This window comes from Lepus europaeus, chromosome 20 (assembly GCF_033115175.1).
Source record: "Lepus europaeus isolate LE1 chromosome 20, mLepTim1.pri, whole genome shotgun sequence".
Lineage (NCBI taxonomy): Eukaryota > Metazoa > Chordata > Mammalia > Lagomorpha > Leporidae > Lepus > Lepus europaeus.
The window spans coordinates 25,807,379-25,828,560 of NC_084846.1; the positions used below are offsets into that span (position 1 = coordinate 25,807,379).

A 21,182-nucleotide genomic window follows, 5' to 3' on the forward strand; every position below is an offset into this window, starting at 1 on the left:
ACCTAAAATACTCTCATGGGCTCTTCAGCCAGATCCGAATACCTTTATGGGCTAATTTTGAGGCCAGAGTGCTGTTTAGGACATCTGCCATTCTATGAGTCTGCTGTGTATCCCGCTTCCCATGTTGGATCGTTCTCTCTTTAATTCTATCAGTTAGTATTAACAGACACTAGTCTTGTTTATGTGATCCCTTTGACTCTTAGACCTATCATTATGATCAACTGTGAACTGAAATTGGTCGCTTTGGCTAATGAGATGGTATTGGTACATGCCACCTTGATCGGATTGAATTGGAATCCCCTGGCACGTTTCTAACTCTACCATTTGGGGCAAGTCCGATTGAGCATGTGCCAAATTGTACATCTTCTCCCTCTCTTACTCCCACTCTTATATTTAACAGAGATCACTTTTCAGTTAAATTTAAACACCTGGGAATAATTGTGTATTAATTACAGATTTCAACCAATAGTATTAAGTAGGAAAAAATTAATACTAAAAGGGATAAAATATTAAGTTGTAGTACATCAACAGTCAAGGCAAGGGCTGATCAAGTCACTGTTTCTCATAGTGTCCATTTCACTTCAGCAGGTTTCCTTTTTTGGTGCTGGGTTAGTTTTCACCAATCAGGGAGAACATATGATATTTGTCCCTTTGGGACTGGCTTATTTCACTCAGCATGATGTTTTCCAGATTCCTCCATTTTGTTGTAAATGACCGGGTTTCATTGTTTTTGACTGCTGTATAGTATTCTATGGAGTACATGTCCCATAGTTTCTTTATCCAGTCTACTGTTGATGGGCATTTAGGTTGATTCCAGGTCTTAGCTATTGTGAATTGAACTGAAATAAACATTAAGGTGCAGACAGCTTTTTTGTTTGCCAATTTAATTTCCTTTGGGTAAATTCCAAGGAGTGGGGTGGCTGGGTTGTATGGTAGGGTTATATTCAGGTTTCTGAGGAATCTCCAGACTGACTTCCATAGTGGCTTTACCAGTTTGCATTCCCACCAACAGTGGGTTAGTGTCCCTTTTTCCCCACATCCTCGCCAGCATCTGTTGTTGGTAGATTTCTGTATGTGAGCCATTCTAACCAGGGTGAGGTGTAACCTCATTGTGATTTTGATTTGCATTTCCCTGATTGCTAGTGATCCTGAACATTTTTCCATGTGTCTGTTGGACATTTGGATTTCTTCTTTTGAAAAATGTCTATTGAGGTCCTTGGCCCATCTCTTAAGTGGGTTGTTTCTTTTGTTGTGGAGTTTCTTGATCTCTTTGTAGATTCTGGTTATTAACCCTTTATCTGTTGTATAGTTTGCAAATATTTTTTTCCCATTCTGTCAGTTGCCTCTTCACTTTCTTGACTGTTTCTTTTGCAGTACAGAAACTTCTCAATTTGATGCAATCCCAAATGTCAATTTTGGCTTTCACTGCCTGTGCTTCCGGGGTCCTTTCTAAGAAGTCTTTGCAGGGTTTATCTTGCAGGGTTTCTCCAATGCTCTCCAATAATTTGATGGTGTCAGATTTAGATTTAAGTCTTTAATCCATGTTGAGTGAATTTTTGTGTAAGGTGAAAGGTAGGGGTCTTGCTTCATGCTTCTGCATGTGGAAATCCAGTTTTCCCAGCACCGTTTGTTGAATAGACTGTCCTTGCTCCAGGAACTGGTTTTAGATCCTTGATCAAATATAAGTTGGCTCTAGATGTTTGGATTGATTTCTGGTGCTTCTATTCTGTTCCATTGGTCTATCCATCTGCTTCTGTACCAGTACCACACTGTTTTGATAACAACTGTCCTGTAGTATGTCCTGAAATCTGGTATTGTGATGCCTCCAGCTTTGTTTTTGTTGTACAAGATTGCTTTAGCTATTCAAGGTTTCCTGTGTCTCCATATGAATTTCAGCATCATTTTTTTCCAGATCTGAGAAGAATGTCTTTGGTATTTTGATTGGTATCACATTGAATCTATAAATTGCTTTTGGGAGAATGGACATTTTGATGATATTGATTCTTCCAATCCATGAGCATGGAAGGTTTTTCCATTTTTTGGTATCCTCTTCTATTTCTTTCTTTAAGATTTTGTAATTCTCATCATAGAGATCTTTAACATCCTTGGTTAAGTTTATTCCAAGGTATTTTATTGTTTTTGTGGCTATTGTTAATGGGATTGATATTAGAAGTTCTTTCTCAGCCGTGTCATTGCCTGTGTATACAAAGGCTATTGATTTTTGTGCATTGATTTTATATCCTGCTACTTTGCCAAACTCTTCTATGAGTTCCAATAGTCTCTTAGTAGAGTTCTTTGGATCCCCTAAGTAAAGAATCATATCATCTGCAAAGAGGGATAGTTTGACTTCTTCCTTCCCAATTTGTATCCCTTTAATTTCTTTTTCTTGCCTAATGGCTCTGGCTAAAACTTCCAGAACTGTATTGAATAGCAGCAGTGAGAGTGGGCATCCCTGTCTGGGACCAGATCTCAGTGGAAATGCTTCCAACTTTTCCCCATTCAATAGGATGCTGGCCGTGGGTTTTTCATAAATTGCTTTGATTGTATTGAGGAATGTTCCTTCTATACCCAATTTGCTTAGAGTTTTCATCATGAAAGGGTGTTGTATTTTATCGAATGCTTTCTCTGCATCTATTGAGATAATCATATGGTTTTTCTTCTGCAGTCTGTTAATGTGGTGTATCACATTGATTGATTTGTGAACATTGAACCATCCCTGCATACCAGGGATAAATCCCACTTGGTCTGGGTGGATGATCTTTCTGATGTGTTGTTGCATTCTATTGGTGAGAATTTTATTGAGGATTTTTGCATCTATGTTCATCAGGGATATTGGTCTGTAATTCTCTTTCAATGCTGCATCTTTCTCTGGCTTAGGGATTAAAGTGATACTGGCTTCATAGAAAGAATTTGGGAGAGTTCCCTCTCTTTTGATTGTTCTGAATAGTTTGAGAAGAATTGGAGTTAGTTCTTCTTTAAATGTCTGGTAGAAATGAATTAACATTTAAAAAAATATATATATGTCTTGGGTCTTTGCTAAATTTACTACATTCAGTAGTTATTTTTTGTTGTTGGTTTTTTTCCTTTGGTTTGTTTTAGATTCCATAGGGCTATACATATATTTAAATATATCATCTGTAAATTATTACACTTTTAAGTCTTCTATCGTTTTTTCTCCATAATTTGCTTTTGATTGTTGTTAAGCAGTTGGCTAGGACCTCCAGTTCAATGTTGATAGAAGTAGTAAGACATCCTTGCCAGAATTAATGTTTTATCATGAGGTGTGATAGCTGTTTATACTTGGGGACCTCTTTTCTTGTGCCGGTTTTAAAAAGTTGATGTTTTTCAAAGTATTTATCTATTTCATTTACATCAGGCGTTGGCAGATTATAGCTGTCTGTCCAAATGTGGCATGGTGCTATTGTCTGTGGCTGCTTTTCAGCTTCCATGGCATTGTGAAGGACCTGGCACAGAGGTGGTCCACATTGACCCTGAAACACCTACTGTGCTATCTGGGTGTTTACAGGAAGCATTTGCCTGACTTTGATCTAATCTTTCCAGTTTATTGATGCCATTGGGTTGCATTCTTGTGATATCACCCTTAAAAGATCCAGCCTGATGTCCAACTTTGATTCCTAATGATGGTGATTTGTGTTTTGTTCTTAATCAAGTTTTCAAGTGTTTATGATTTTTATTTCTGTGTTCAGAGAACTAACCTTTGACTGTGTTGGTCTTCTGTGTTTTATGCCTTCCTGATTTCTGTTCTTGTTTTGATCATTTCCTTTCTTCTGCTTCCTTTGAATTTAATTTGTCCCTGTGTTTTGAGTTTCTTTGGGTGGGAGCTAAGATTACCAACTTCACACCTTTTTCCCATTGAAGCATTTGAAGGCACTTTTATAACTTGATGAAAAATAACTAGCAGAAACCCACAGAGAAAATCAGACTTAATGGTGAAACTCTAGAATCATTTCCATTAGTGTCCAGAAGAAAGCAATCATGCTCACTTTCTGTGACATTCATCACTCAACATTGTGCCTGCGGGTTTAGCAATGCGGTTAGAGGGGAGGTAGGAAGTGAACACTTGCAAGGAAGGCAACAAGTTGGGATTCCGCTACGCACACGCTGATCATTTCCAAGAGGATGGGACTTGGCCTCTTTGGCAGTTTCTTTTGCTCTGCCTGGGGGAGACACATGCTGGTGTTTCTGATGTTGTAGCATAGGAGATCCTGTTGCTCTTGTTGTCAAAGGAGTCACTGTCAATCCAGCGGGAAAGGGGTTGGGGGTGTTGGTAGTTGATCTCTGAGGAGCTACAGCCATTCTGTTGTGGGGTTCACTTGGATTTGCTGAGCAGGGGATTCCAACATCTAGATATGGATGTTGCCCCAGGGTGACGACTTCTGGTTTCTTTACTGGCATGGCCCTGGGTGGGAAATCTTCCATGGCTGATGCTGTAAAACTGCAATGCTGGCTTATTTAAAACCTGGAGTAATTAGGGACATAGCGGCTGCAGTTCACATGTATGGTCCCTTTATACTGTCCTGCCGTAGGAGCTGGGTCAGGACATCGAGATTGAGCCATCATCATGTCAGAAGTCACCACTTGTCTCTGACCCCGAGGCTGTCACTTTTCAGGTGCCTGCTTCGTGTTGTGCCCACTGTCATTGCCCCAAGCAAGCAACCCTCTTTGGGGACCCTGTGGGCCCTTAAATGTGTATATCATACAAATCTTCGTGGATGTCAAGTAGTGGTCTTGGGAAGCAATTTTATGTCCAGAGAATTCCTAGGAGGAGTATTTTGAATCTCTCTCCACTCACTGCAATCATTGGGGGACAGCTCTGGCGTGGTCAAGTTACCCTGGTAATGTTATCCACATGGGAAGGTTTTGTATTCCTAAAATATATAATAAAGTTTTAGAGTTTTACACTAAACTAGCTCCATCATTTCTAATTGTGTGGTCTTGACAAAGTTGCCTTATACTGTCTTCTAGAACATTGGAATAATGATTGTACCTTGCACATAGGGTTGCTGTGCTGGTTAAATCTGAATATAATTGTACAGTATGTAAGCATGCACACAACACCTATCAGAGAGTAAGTGCTCAATACATGTTAACTGTTGTTACCTGATGATATCATCAGAGACAATTGTCTGCCGTCCCTCTCTCTACACCATGACCTGGTTAGGATGGAACGGTGGCTCCCAACTCCTCCTGGAATCCAGCCTCTTCTGCTCTTGCCTCTCTAGCCCTGAATCCCCTTTCTACTGTGTTTTCAATTTCTTAGTCTAGCTCATTCCCATCCACAATTAAACATGCCCAAGACTCTCATTACTTGAAAATAAAAAACAAAAATTGCTCCTTGAGCTCCTTGAGGCCTCTTCTCCTTGTACTGCCTGCCCTGTCTCTGTAGCCTCTGTCATAATCAGGCCTATTGCCCTCACATCATCTACACTTGCTTATTCACTTCTCTCCCCTCCCACTCTATCCACAACGCATGTTTGCCACTTGATTGAGTCTTTTCTGTTTCCTTTATGTTAGATGACAGGTCTTCATTCTTTAAATGGTTTCCTCCCTCATCATTGTTTTTATTTACTTTATAATTTTCCACCGAGAAAACACGGGCTGCTCTTCCCTCTTCTTGGATCATCTTCCTCTTCCTGCTCCTTAAATGTTTCTCTTGCTTAGGGCTGTGTCCTGGGCCCTTATTCTTTTCACCATACCTCACATCCATGGCTAACCTCATCTACTTTTTATGGCTGCTTGATTTTCTTTTACTTATTTGAGGAGTGGGGATGTGGGAGATATTGTGAAATCTCCCATCTGCTGGTCCACTCCCCAAATGTCCACAACAGCTGGGGTTAGGCTGGGCTGAAGCCAGGAGTCTGGAACTCAGTCTGAGCCTCCCACATAAATGGCAGGAACTGAACCACTTGAGCCGTCTGCTATTCAACACGATGCGCATTAGCAGGAAGCTGGAAGTTCAAGTGAAGCTGGGACTCACACCTAGGCACTTGAATATGGAGTGCAGGCACTCCTAACCACTATACCAGTGCCCAGCCCAGTCACTTAATTGTATTTGAGACATGGCAATGACTTTGACCCCTGGCTCAGATTGCTCTCCTAGCACACATTTGGCTATTTCATTGAAAGCTTCACAGGCACCATCAACCTAGAACATCCAAAATACACTCACCCTTCTTCTCCAGCTGGCTCTCCCGTGTTCCCAGCTTGAGAAGAACATTGTTCACCAGCCGCTTGCTTCAGAAATCGCGTCAGTCTTCTCTTCCCACCACGTAGCCAATCAACTGCCACATTTCCTTCACATCCCAAGTGTTTCTATTCTCAGTGTTGAATCTTTTGGTTAGCATCTTAGTCCTCTCCACTTCTATTTCCCTGGATGACTATAGCCTCCTTCTCTGTGGCCCTGTTTCTCCCTATCTGGTTTCCATTCCATCCATTACATTTTTTAAATTTTCAGATGTTATGTACATGTAATTTACATTTCTATAACTATTTAAAGTATAAAATTGTATTTCTTTGATGTATGCATTCACTCGTGAAATCATCTCCCCAATCAAAAAATAGACAAATCCATCATACTCCAAAAGTATTCTCCCTTAGCAGCTTCTCTCTCCTACTCCTTGTCTGTATGCACATTACTAATCTGTTGTTACTACAAATTAGTTGGTATTTTCTACAGCTTTAGGTACAAGGGATCTTTACTGAGTACAACTTGCTGCTTTCTGCATGATTAGCTAAAGATTCATCTACGATATAGCACGTAACTGATGAGTATCCCATTGTATGGCTGTACCACGATTATTTGTATCTGTTCACCTGCTAAACATTTGGATTGTGTTCAGTTTGGGGCTCTGTGAGTATTGATGAACAGTTCTTTGTAAGGACATGTTCTGTGACCAGAGAAATCTTAAACACAAATCCAGTGATTGCCTCCACCTTCCAGAAGCCTTCAGTGACATCGGATGTCCTTAAATGAGCTGACCACGCCATGCATGCCTGAGTCCTTGCCTTCCTCTCCAGCATCCGTGTGCACCTGTTCTGCTTCCGTTTCCTCCACCTACTGTTCTTTGCTTCTTCCAGTTCCCTCGAAGGACCACCTGCTCCCTTCTGGTGCTTCAAGCAGGCTGCTTCCTGTGGCTTAAATTCTCCCCAACTGTGTGGCCAACCTCTAAATTCTCTAGCCCCTAAATCCTATTCATTCCTTAGTCTCAGCATAAATACTCTTCCCTCATAAAGGCCTTTGCAAGCTCTGGTAATTAGGCAAAACCTTACTTCTGTATCTGAGTACTGTGGGAGTAATTTGAATTGTCCTATCAAAATAGTTCTAATGTTTTTTCTGCATTCCTCTTTGGTCTGTAGGCTCTGGAAATAGTCATCACATTTGTGGTCTTACATGAATAAGTGAATGAGAGAAAAAAGTGTTGTTCTGTGCACAGTTGCTGTTATTTCTTTGTTCATTTCTTTTTTTTTTTTTTTTGCTTTTTAAAACTTTATTTCAACATAACTATGCTTACAGAAATACACTCATATTGGTTAATGGAACACAATTTAAATTTAACTTATCCTACAATTTTTACCAAAAACCTGGTACATGGTTTAAGATTTTTAAAAACAGGATTTGCAGCCTGGTTTATTTTTACCTATTATAAATGTATAAAAGATCTTCCATCAAATGCTGCACAAGAAGGCAGCAAAAACCTTGAGAAATTTACCTTTGGTTTGCTTCAGAAAAGTAACATGTATTGCACTGTAAAAGTTTATAAAAATCAGTGCAATAAAACATTGCTGTAATGTTTCAATGCCAGTTTAACAAAGTTCTGTAAGAAATGAGGAAGGGGACGGCGGGAGCCTATGTACACATGTGGAGCTGGAAGAGCTCTGTGATGTAGGTACTACTGCATGTAGACTGTGAACCTACATAAACCCAGATTCAGATAATCCCTTAAATCTGAATTAATACTATCAGCTCACTTAATCTGCCGAGGCTAACGAGGAAACCCAGCACACTAAGCTTTTCTGATTTATGCAAAAGAAGAAAATTCCATTTCTTCCCAGCTGTTCAGTCCAGAGATGACGGTATACCACAGGCAGGGCATTCCTTCCACCGGTGGCAAGTGATGAGGTCTACTTGGGTTTCAATTTGTATCAACACTTTGTTCATTTCTTCATATGGTGAATGTTTCCTGTGTGCACACTGTGTGCTGACGCCTCTGCTAGGTATAAGAAGAGACTACAGAAAATGACAGTTATGCCTTTGCCCCTTTAGAGCACATCATGAATGTGGAAGAGACAAACGATAGTAAACAAAGAAAGAAATAAGCAAAAGGTAGGGCAATCGTGATAAAGAGCACAGCATAGGAACAGAGGGAATCATTGGGTAGGGAGTGTTAACATGTTTCCAGTGCTGTAAATAAACAGTTGAGGCCAGGGAGTTTTTCAACAAAAGGGGTTTGTTTTGCTCGCAGAACTCCAGGTCTGGGAGCATGGCTCTGGTGTCTGCCCAGCTCTACAGATTCTACCTGGCTCCCCATCATCTCAAGTTAGACAGCATCATGAGGGAGCCTGTAAGGCAGAGAGTGATCGCAGGGTGGCCCAGGAAACCAGAGGCACGGAGGGGTCAGTCTTGCTTTTTTTAAACATTTATTATTTAAGTGGCCGACAGACAAAATAGAAGGAACAAGCTCCCATGCACTCATTGACTCCCTTCATGCCTACAACATCTGGGGCTGGGTTGGGTTCAGAGGAGGGAGCCAGGAACACTATCTAGGTCTCCCACAGAAGTGGCAGGGACCCCTGTTGAGCCATCAGCTTTACCTCCCAGGGTCTACATTGGCAGGAAGCTGGAGTCAGGAGTCACACCCAAGTATTCTAAGTGGGTGTCTGAGCTACAAGGCTAAACACCTAGTCTATGTTTGGTGCAACAGTCTCTTGAGAAAGACCTTAAACCTTGAGCCCAGCCCCTTCAGCAGTAGTGGTCTCGTGACTTCCCAGTAGGTCCCACCTCCTTGCAGTAGGGCTACATTAGGGACCAGGCTTCTATCACACGACCCTAGAGGGCCACCGTCAAACCATATTACCCTTAGCAAGGGCGTGCACAGGCTGGCCAGAGGAGTTGGGTGCAAGTTAAGTGTGAGCTATGACTTGGATTACGAGAGGAAGCCAACTGAACAGATCACAGGGGAAATGACACCAGACAGATGAAGCAGTTGTCAGAGCCTTGAAGGAGCCATGATGGGGGCACAGAGGAGAGAGGGCTTCTGTGGTCAGGTGGGAGTGAGCCAGGAAAGGAGTGCTATGAGCCTGTGAAGGCTTTTGGCTCTGGAGGTAAGAGTTTGGGTTTTACTTACCCACTTCTCATCGTCTTGGTAGGAAGTTAGGCTTCTTTCTAGTTCAAGGTACCTGCTGTGGTCTTGCTCCAGGTAGAGCCAAGGTGTACCAGAGGGAGCCAACTTGGGGCAAGCATCCTGGGGTCAGTAGGAAATCAGGCCAGGCTGCTATGATCAGTGGCAAGAATAATCATTGATGACATGACAGCGCACGCGTTGTGGAAGCTGCCAAGAATGTTGCATGTGTCGCAGGCCCCAAACACATCTGCATTTATAGCATGACCGTATAGAAATAACTAACTGATGCCCTTGCCCTACTCAAGGGCATTTTATAATGGCTTATTTTTATGGGTATGGATTTTATCCCCTGCACCGCAGCAGCATCATCAGGAAGGGTTGCATCTGGAGAGACAGCGTAGGAGCCCCAAGGTGTGAGGGTGCTCAGAAAACGCTGGCAAGCTCTGAATCATCTCGTGTTTGACTGAATGTCTGTGAAAGATGAATCGATCATGTAGAATCACAGGCTGTGGGGGGCTCCAGCAAAGACGATGCATGTGAAAGCACCTGAAACTAAAGTGTTCTTACAAGGCCTCACAGCGTATGAGCATTGCATCAGTGAACTCTTTTTAACCAATTAATGGTGGTGGTGTAAAACGTGAGACTGCAGTGGCTGCATGCCTTGACCCAGTTGAGGAACTATCCATGGCCAGAACAACTCCTTTTCAACCACCGTGTGTATTAATTTTGTTTAGGAAGGTCACATGCATAAACTGTTACTGTACATTCCTCCATGGGTTTGACAAGCACTCATTCAGCACCTGCTCTCTGACAGCTTCTCCATGGCCCTGGGGATAAAGCGCCAAGTAAGGCAGACACTGGCCTTGCTTCGTGAAACTGAAAATCTAGAGGGTAATCAGCCTGAACACCTGGCACAAGAGAGAATGATCAACCTACTTTTGCTGAAGTATAACTACAGTAGTCCTTTTTTTTTTTTTTTTTTTTTTTTTTTTTTTTTTTTGACAGGCAGAGTTAGTGAGAGAGAGAGAGACAGAGAGAAAGGTATTCCTTTGCTGTTGGTTCACCCTCCAATGGCCGCTGTGGCTGGCGCATCATGCTGATCCGAAGCCAGGAGCCAGGTGCTTCTCCTGGTCTCCCATGCGGGTACAGGACCCAAGCACTTGGACCATCCTCCACTGCCCTCCCAGGCCACAGCAGAGAGCTGGCCTGGAAGAGGGGCAGCCGGGACAGAATCCAGTGCCCCAACTGGGACTAGAACCCAAGGTGCCGGCGCCGCAGGCGGAGGATTAGCCTAGTGAGCCGTGGCGCCGGCCGACAGTAGTCCTTTTTATATGCAGTTTCACTTTGTACCGTTTGTTACCCATGGTCCACTAAGCTCTGAAATTCTTCGGTGGAAAATTCCAGAAATAAGTAATTCATCAGCTATAAGTTGCATGTTCTGTTGAACAACGTGATGAGATCTTGCAGCATCCCTATCTGTCCTGCCTGGGACACGAGTCATTTGTCCAGCGTGTCCAAGCTGTATGTCCTACCTGCCCGATAGTCACTTAGCAGCTGTCTCGGTTGTCAAACTGACTGTTGGTGTATTGCAGCTCTGTGTTCAGTAACCAGGGCTGGGGAACACCCAGCCTGCTGGGTGAGGCCCACAAAATCATTTGCTCTGTCCTTTGCCAAGGCAACTATAGAAGCAACTTGAAAGTGAGCGGCCAGTTTTAAAGTTGATAATTTTGTTTGTTGTGCAAATGATATAACTACCCAAATGGCCCTTGGCAGACAAAAAGGTTGCCCAGCCTGAAACCCTTTCACAGCCCAGTGTTGCATCACAGTGCCTACACTGGTCACTGTTGTCACATAGGATTTGTGTCATCTCGCACCATCACAAGAATGATGGCGATGTGGTATGGTGAGATACTTTCAGAGAGAGATCACGTTCACTTGATTAAAGTACATTGCTGTTATTGACTGTGGTCAGTCTCTCATCGTGCCTAATGTGTAAACTTTATCATAGGTATGAGGATGTAGGGAAAACAGTACTACATGCTATAGGATTCAGTACTATCCATGACTTTAGGTATGCTCAGAGGATCTTGGAATGTATCCCCTAGAGAATAGAGGGAAACCACTGTACCTTTTTTCAGTATAATATATTTAAAATAGGCTAATGCTCATCCATGCCAATACTTACCCTTTGAACTTTCACAGCTGATCTGAAAGGAGATGATATGTCATTGTGGTTTTCATTTGCATTTTCCCAATTAGTGGTGTTGAACTTCTCCATGTACAAGTTGACCATTTCTATATCTTCTTTGGAAAAATGTCTACTCAGGTTTTTGTCCATTTTTAAAACAGGTTGTTATTTATTTGTTATGGAGTTTTATGACTTCCTCATATATTTTGAATATTAACCCCTGATTAGGCCGGCGCTGCAGCTCACTAGGCTAATCCTCCACCTATGGTGCCGGTACTCTGGGTTCTAGTCCCAGTTGGGGCACCAGTTCTGTCCTGGTTGCTCCTCTTCCAGTCCAGCTCTCTGCTGTGGCCTGGGAAGGCAGTGGAGGATGGCCCAAGTGCTTGGGCCCTGTACCCTCATGGCAGACCAGGAGGAAGCACCTGGCTACTGGCTTCGGATTGGCACAGTGCACCAGCCGTGGTGGCCATTTGGGGGGTGAACCAATGGAAAAAAGGAAGACCTTTCTCTCTGTCTCTCTCTCTCTCACTGTCTAACTCTGCCTGTCTAAATAAATAAATAAATAACCCTGATTAGATGCTTAGTTTGTAAATATTTGATCCCATTCTGTAAACTTCCTTTCTGTTGATGGTTTCCTTTATTTTTTTTTCCTTTCCAATATCTACCTTTTCAGTTTGATATTGGTCCCATCTGTGTGTTTTTGTTCTCGATGCCTGTGCTTTTAGTTTCAAATCCAAAAAATGATTGTCAAGACCAATATTAAGGAGTTTTTTCATATGCTTCCTTCTAAGAGTTTTGTTGTTTCAGGACTTCCATCTGTTGTGAGTATGGTTAAGGGTCTGATATCATTTTTTTTATATGGATATCTGGTTCTCCCAAGATCATTGATTGAAGACATTCTTTCCCTATTGTGTATTTTTAGTACCTATTGAAAATCAGTTGAAAAATGTATTTCTGGACTCTGTTCTACTGATCTGTTTTTATACCAGTACCATGCTGTTTTGACTTCTATAGCTTTGTAATGTAATTTGAAGGATGGGTGATGTGCTCAGCTTTGTTCTGCTTGCTCACAATTGCTTTAGCTATTTTTAGTCTTCTATGGTTCCATACAAGTTTTAAGACTCTTTTTTGCAGAATTTTGATACAGGTTGCATTGAATCTATGGATTATCTTGGGTAGACAGTAGATACCAACAAAATGAGTTCTTAGAATCCATTGTAGTATACCCATTATGGGAAGCAGTGTGGAAGTTACTAGAAATAAAGATAAAAATAGGGGCTGTCATTGTGGCATAGCAGGTTAAGCCACCACCTGTGAGGCTTGCATCCCACATGGGCACCAGTTTGAATCCTGGCTGCTCCACTTCCAGTCCAGCTCCCTGCTAATGCACCTGGGAAAGCAGCTGAAGATGACCCAATTGCTTGGGCCCCTGCACCCAGTAAGAGACCAAATGAAGCTCCTGGCTTAGGACCTTGGCCATGCCCTGGCCACTGCGGACATTTGGGGAATGAACTGATGGTTAGTAGGTTGATATTTCTCTCTATGTCTCTCCTTTTTTTTAAGATTTATTTATTTATTTGAAAATGTTACACAGAGAAAGGAGAGGCAGAGAGAGAAAGAGAGGTCTTCTGTCCGATGATTCACTCCCCAGATGGCCGCAATGGTCGGAACTGTGCCGATCTGAAGCCAGGAGCCAGGAGCTTCTTCTGGGTCTCCCACATGGGTGCAGGGGCTCAAGGTCTTGGGCCATCTTCTACTGCTTTCCCAGGTCATAGCAGAGAGCAGGATTGGAAGAGGAGCAGCTGGGACTAGAACCGGCACCCATATGGGATGCCGGTGCTTCAGGCCAGGGTGTTAACTGGCTATGCCACAGCGCCAGCCCCTGTGTCTCTCCTTCTAACTGTAACTCTGCCTTTGAAATTAATTAATTAAAAATAGAATCATCATATGAATCAGCTGTCTCACATCTGGGCACACATCTGAAGAAAATGAAATAACTATCTGTGAACTGTCTGCTTCCCATGTCCGTTGCAGCAGTGTTCACACTAGCCAAGATATGCTAACAGCCTAAGTGCTCCTAGATAGATGGATAAAGAAAATGAGGAATACACACACCCGTACTCACACTCCACGGAATGCTCTCTAGCTGTTGGAAGAAGGGAATTCTGTCATCTGTGACAGCAGGGCTGAACTTGAACAGGGTTACACTGAGTGGTGTAAGCCAGACAAAGACCTTACATGATCTCGCTTATATGTGGAACCTAAAACTAGAAGTCCAACTCAAGATAGCAGAAGGTAGAATGGTGGTTACCGGGGGCTGAGAAGTGAGGAGGGAAGGACAGGTTTTGGTCAAAGGGCCCCAACATTGAGTTATAAAGTGACTTAGTGTACAATATCGACAGCCTGAAACCTGCGAAGAGAGCAGATCTCAAGTGTTCGTACTCCCCTCTCCCCCACCCCACAAAGTAGCTGTGTGAGGTGATGGATGTGACGATGAGCTTGATTGTGGTAATCACTGCGCAGTTTAAACATATATCAACATATCACATTGTGCACTTGAAATGTGTACAGTGTTTGGCAGTCATAGCTCCGAAAAGCTGGGTGGGAAGAGGAGGAAGGTAGATTAAATGATTGTAAAGCTGTTGCCTCTCTGGAATGTCTTACACAGCTCTTTCTTGGCTCCCTTTGTGGTTGATCTTAAGTCCTGCACAGCCACAGTTCCTAAGGTTAGGTCTGAATCCCCCTCCCTGGATTGGTCTGTGTGATGGGTATGGCAGGGACGCCTTGTCTCCATCTGCAAAGTTAGGGATCCTCAGTTGTCGTGGGGTGAACTTCTCTTCCATTCTACGGAAAAAAGACCAGCAGTTTGAAAAATACCCATCTAAGGGAGCAACAGACCTTAGCAAGAAGAGTGGTGTGAATAGGAATGACGTGGGAGACCCTTCCACTGTGCATTTAAATCTTCTTGTTTTAAATCTTCTTTGTTTTGATTTGAGAAGCAGAGAGACAGACACACAGAGACAGAATGAGGGCTTGCTCTGGTCTGCTCATTCACTCCCCAAATAGCTGCAACAGCTGGGGCTGGGCTGGAGCTGCAGCAGGAGCCAGGAATTCAAGGCAGGTCTCCCTCATGGATGACAGGAACCCAACTACTTGAGGGATCACCTGCTGTCTCCCAGAGCGTGCTTTAGTGGGAAGCTGGAATTAGGGGCAGAGCCAGGACTCGAACCCAGACACTCTGATATGGGATGTGGGCATTCCAAGTGGTGTCTTACCACTCTACCAAATACCTGTCCAAGCTCCATGTCTTAAATATATTCTCAGTAATCATCAGAAGATTTTATCAGAAAATTAAAAAACACTACATTTTAGTTGTAGTCCTTTCTAAAGTAAAAAATACTTATTTAACTCTTACTATACATTTTTATAAAATGTCTACTCTGACAACTTAAAATTCTATTTATTTTAGATTTATTATTTTGATCTCTGTCCTTAATGTGTTGTCCAATGTGAATTAATGCTATAACTAGTACTGAAACAGTATTTTACACTTTATGTTCTGTGTGGGTACAAACTGATGAAATCTTTACTTAATATATACTAAATCGATCTTCTATATATAAAGATAATTGAAAATGAATCTTGATGTGAATGGAATGGGAGACAGAGTAGGAGATGGGAGGTGTGCAGGTGGGAGAGAAGTTATGGGGCGGGGGAAAGCCATTGTAATCCATAAACTATACTTTGGAAACTGATAGAGGGAGAAACAGAGAAGGATCTTCCATCCACTGAGTCACTCCTCAAGTAGCTGCAACAGCCATGGCTGAGCCATACCAGAGCGAGGAGATTCACCTGTGTCTCCCAGATAGGTTGTGGGGGCGCACTTGGGCCATCCTCCGCTGCTTTTCCCAGGCCAGGAAACTGAATTGAAGTACAGCAGCTGGGACACAACCCAGTGTCCATATGGGATGATGGCATTGCAAGCAATCACTTTACCCATTGTGCCACAGTAACAGCTCCTAAATTCCTATTCTAAGTTGGAAACTCTGTCATCATTAGGTTGGAGAGTTGGTTCAAGGCCACCAAGAACCTCTGCTTCTGCCCCTGGCCTTGTCACTTCTCACAGGGTCATAATCTTTTGAGTCTTAGCTCCTTCATCTGTGTAGCCCTGTGAGGGAGGCTGGGAGGACCTGCTGGGATAGCACATTTGAAAATGTTTTGCAGGGGCTGGTGCTGTGGCACAGCAGGCTAAAGCCCCAGCCTGCAGTGCCGGCATCCCCTATGGGCACCAGTTTGAGTTCCAGCTGCTCCACTTGCGATCCAGCTCCCTGCTAATGTGCCTGAGGAAGCAGCGGAGGATGGCCCAAGTGCTTGGGCCCCTGCATCCACGTGGGAGACCCGGAGGAAGCTCCTGGCTTCAGATCAACCCACCTCTGGCAGTTGCGATCATTTGGGAAGTGAACCAGCAGATGGAAGACCTCTCTCTCTCTCTCTCTCTCTCTCTCTCTACCTCTCTCTCTCTATCTCTCTCTCTCTACCTCTCTCTGTAACTCTGCCTTTCAAATAAATGAAACTTAACAAGCAATGTTTTGCAAGCGAAAGTAGTCTTTGTGTTGCTAACCTTTCCCTCCTCTACACAAATTCCTCCTAGATTTCCCAGCTGAATTCTCTGATTACACTGTTGCTGGGAGAACTCCCTCCTGGAGACCGACAGAAGATCATGACCCTGTGCACCATAGACGTCCACGCCAGGGATGTGGTGGCCAAACTCATTTCCCAGAAGGCAAGTTGTGGGGAAAAATCCCACTTACTAGCTTCTGTTTTCTGAATCTGGTCTTTATTGTCAGAATACTTCCAGGAGAGTCATTGCTTTCGTTTGTGAGTTAGTCTTCAGAAGTTGTACTTATTTTGGGTATGTTGGATTTGGGCTAGCCCAAGGTATCGGAGGTACCCCAAAAAGTTTGCGGAAAGTGGAGTTAAAAAGTAAATTCACTTCAGTGCAAGCAGTTTTGACATCTTGGTGTAGTTTTTTACGATACTCATTTCTATAAACTTTTTGAAGATGAGAATGAGCCCAAAGGATACCCCGCAAGGGTTTTGCCAAGATAGGAGCCTCAAAACTTCTACAAATTAACCCAGATGGAAGAACTGTGAGACGTGACCTGCTTAGCCCTGTGTCTACTGGCTTCCCTTGAAGCCACTATGAATCCCACCTGGTGACCGACACAGCCAATGGCAACAAGATTGTGTAAATGTCCCTCACTGTCTCCTTGTGCCTTTGATCAGTTGCCCCCCAAAGAGAGAATTACTGGGTGCTCTTTTAGGTTATTTGGTCATGCCTTTGCCTTTGTCTTTCCTGGCTAACTAATTCACTTCCTTGTTAAGAAGTTATTTTCTAATCCTTTCTGTGTATCAATAACTTTCTCTCCCTGTCTCTGGAAGAGACAGTGACTCATGTGAAAAGAAAATTTTCTCTCGGGCCAGCATCAGAGCTCAATAGGCTAATCCTCCGCCTTGCGGCGCCGGCACATTGGGTTCTAGTCCCAGTCAGGGTGCCGGATTCTGTCCCAGTTGCTCCTCTTCCTGTCCAGTTCTCTGCTGTGGCCCGGGAGTGCAGTGGAGGATGGCCCAAGTCCTTGGGCCCTGCACCCGCATGGGAGACCAGGAGGAAGCACCTGGCTCCTGGCTTCGGATCAGCGCGGTGTGCCGGCCGCAGCGTGCCAGCTGTGGCGGCCATTGGAGGGTGAACCAACGGAAAAGGAAGACCTTTCTCTCTGTCTCTCTCTCACTGTCCACTCTGCCTGTCAAAAAAAAAAAAAAAAAAAGAAGAAGAAGAAGAAGAAGAAGAAAAAAAGAAAATTTTCTCTCTCCTTTTCCAAACCACATTCTTACTTGCACATGTCAGCAAGGTGTTTGTCAGCTGAGCAGCACTGATGTATCGCGCCTGTCACTCTCTGGGTGTGGTGGCATTTCAGCCAGTCAGTTGCACACTTTGCATGTGTATGTTGTGAAATGTCTTTATTGTTTTTGTACTTCTCAATTTATTAAAATCAAATTGAACCTTTTTAAAGATCTTCCTTATTTGAGCGGTAGAGTTACAGACATTGAGAGGGAGAGACAGAGAGAAAGGTCATCCATCCAGTGGTTCACTCCCCAAATAGCCACAGTGGCCAGAGCAGAGCCGATCTGAAGCCAGGAGCCTGGAGCTTCTTCCACGTCTCCCACGTGGGTTCAGCAGCCCAGGCACTTGGGTCCTCTTCTACTGTTTTCGCAGGCCAGAGCAGAGAGCTGGATCGAAAGTGGAGCAGCTGCAACTCAAACCGGCATCCATATGGGATCCCGATGCTGCTGAGTGAGGCTTAACCTACTCCACTACAGTGCCGGCCCCTCAAAGTGAATTTTAATTCTCTCAATGAAGTACAAGGAAACGCTTCTTTCTGACATGTGAACATCAGCATTCGTCAGTCAACCTTCCAGACGATTAGTGAACAATGTTCTTTGTTCAAGTTTTTCTTCTTCTTCTTTTTTTTTTAAATTCATGCATTATTTGAAAGGCAGAGATAGAGAAAAAGACAGGCAGAGAGAAAGATGTTCCATCTGTTGGTTCACTCCTCAAATGGCTGCAAAGGCCAGGCCAAAGCCAGGAGCCAGGAGCTTCTTCTGGGTCTCTCACATGGGTTCAGGGGCCCAAGCACCTGGGCCATCCTCTGCTGCCTTTGCAGGTGCACTAGCAGGGAGCTGGAGCAGAAGTGGAGCAGCCAGAACTCGAACTGGTGCCCATATGGGATGCAGCACAGGCAGAGACTTAACCTTATACAGCACAGCGCTGGCCCCATGAACAATGTTGTTTAATTGAAAATCCAAAGTGAATTTTTGGAAAATCCCACTTACTCTGTTTTTCTTTTGATAATGAAGTATCAAGAGCTGCTCTTTCTGTACAACTTGCCATTCTTATATATATACATTTTATTTTGTCTTGTCACTCTAATGACTTGGCGGTAGGATAAGTTAGGATTTAAACATATCCTTTGTGGTGCCAGTGCTGTGGTATAGTGGGTAAGGCCACTGCCTGCAGTGCCGGCATCCCATATGGGCACCGATTCAAGTCCCGGCTGCTCCACTTCCGATCCAGCTCTCTGCTATGGCCTGAGAAATCAGTAGAAGATAGCCCAAGTCCTTGGGCCTCTGCACCCACATGGGAGACTCAGGGGAAGCTCCTGGCTTCTGACTGGCTCTGCTCCGGCTGTTGTGGCCAGTTGAGGAGTGAACCAGCTGATGGAAGACCTCTCTCTCTCTGTGGCTGCAACTTTCAAATAAATAAATCTTAAAAAAAAATCCCCTATCTTGTACTAAAAGACACAGTCTAATTCTTAGCCATCTGAAATACATGGACATGATTCCCATGAAACCCTAGAGATGCGCCTTAAAGGAGATGGACAAGTTCTTATCAAGTTGGAAGAGGGCTGGATTGGTTGGGAAAGAATAGCAATGAAAGAATACTGTTCTTTGAAGTAATGGAAAGCAAGTGAAAAGGTCTGTTTTCGAGGCAAACTGTCTTTACAATGAATATGGTTGTAGGCGTAGGTTCTTGGGGCCAGCACCATGGCATGGTGGGTTAAGCCATTTCTTTTGATGCCACCATCCTATGTGCATGCTGGTTTGAGTCCCAGGTGCTCCTCTTCCAATCCAGCTCCCTGCTAATGTTCCTGGGAAAGCAGAGGAAGATGGCCCAAGTATTGGGGTCCCTGTCACCCATGTGAAATACCCAGATGATGCTCCTGGCCATTGCAGCCACTTGGGGAGTGAACCAGCAGTTGGAAGATTCTCTCTCTGTCGCTCTCTCTTTCTCTCTGTCACACTGCCTTTCAAATAAATAAATCTTTTATACTTCTGACATGCAGAAATGATGGATTAAGCATTAGTTTAATACAGAAAATGTGATAAATGTGATTTTCTATTGGATTTTAGTGATATGCATATAGAATTATGAAAATTACCTAATCCTCTGGGTGAAACATAAAAGGGAACATATTGGCATTGTTTTCCGCAGAAGCCAGTGTAAAAGGAAGTCTTTTGCTGTAGATCCATTTGTGATGAAGCGTTCAACTGTCTGTGCAGTTATAAATTGCAATGGCATACAAGGGATTTCCTGTTTATGAGAACGTTAGTGGTAACATGTGAACGCAGGCCCACAGAGCTGAAGGGATAGACTGACTAGATTACGTTTGTGGCCGGGAAACCACTGGAGTCCTCTGTGTAATGATCCTGCCCCTGACTGCAGGTCGTCAGCCCCCAGGCTTTCGCATGGCTGTCTCAGCTCCGTCATCAGTGGGACGAGCCCCGCAGACACTGCTTTGTCGACATCTGTGATGCCCGGTTCCAGTACTTCTATGAGTACTTGGGAAACGGCCCTCGGCTGGCGATCACGCCTCTGACTGACAGGTAACCACCGCAAGTCTAGGCGGGCTGCCGAGCAGTCAGTCCAGAGCTCTGCTCGCATGGGTGGAAGTGTGTGAGAACAAGGAAGTACTTCCGGAGTACTGTGTGCTAAGTACTAGATATACATATGTACTATGTACATGTAATATATTAAGAAACATATATATGTATCTTTCCTGTTCTCTCTCTCTCTCCACACACACACACACACACCCCTCCCTTTTCCCTCTTTCTCAAATGTGTTTATAAAATTTTTAATTCTTATTTTAAAAAGACATTTAAAATATATGTGTGTATGTATTTCCCTCTTTCTCTGTCTCTCCACCCTTCAAATAAATGAATCTTTTTAAAAAGAAAATGTATATGTTAGGACTGATAGATTATTAATTTTTAACTTAAAGCATGCTTTTGGTTTCTTTGGCAGTTAAAAGGAAGACGAATGATCATTTTGGTAGCAAGAGCAGTGTCAGATGAGATGCTTCCGTTGTGTATATTTCATTTCCATTTCTTTGGATTGCTGAGCGATTGCTTACATTAGCATAGTGATTCCTTTCACGGTGTTCATTGCGTCTCATTGGACACCCACCGTGTCTTTGTTGGGCATCAGGTGGGGCAGCTGTATCTCCTTCTTGCATATGTGGGCAGCTTTAGAGAACTGGGTGAGCCAGCCCTTCTATACCTGATAGACTGGCGCTGGCACACAGGTGGACAATGGGGAACACAGGCTGAGCTGCTGTTACAGTGATGCTGCGAAATACAGCACGTAACCCAGAAGCAAGTGGGCTGGCAGCGTAGGCTGGCAGGCAGCTGACACACCCCATGGGGCTTCCACACTTGTTACAGCCAGCAGAAAAGGGGGGAAAGAGAGTCCAGGCCAGACGTCTCCGAGGAGATATGCCGGGAATGGCACCCGTCATTCCTGTGTGTATCACATTGGTGGGCACTCGGTCACCTGGCCACTCCTAACTGGCAGGCAGGTGGGCATGAGGAGCCCCACGCGCAGCCAAATTCCGAGGCACCAGAAAAGACGACAGGGATCGCTCCTTCAGGACATTGTCTGCAATCTTCACTCCATTTCACTGCAGGTGTGCAGAGGAGGGCAGCGGATGTCAACACAGGAACACTGCCCGATTTCCTGAGCGACTGCTTCTACTCGTGTAGTGCCCTGAACTTCTCAAGGCAGACCTGGGCTT

General features: G+C 43.9%; 1 protein-coding gene across 1 annotated transcript in view; it reads left to right on the forward strand.

Moving 5' to 3' along the window:
• Positions 1-21,182, forward strand: part of DNAH11 (dynein axonemal heavy chain 11) — a 367,765-nt gene that overhangs the window by 127,083 nt on the left and 219,500 nt on the right. The window contains 2 exon segments of the mRNA XM_062178539.1: positions 16,202-16,333; positions 19,832-19,992. Of these exon segments, the coding sequence (XP_062034523.1) occupies positions 16,202-16,333; positions 19,832-19,992 (293 nt within the window).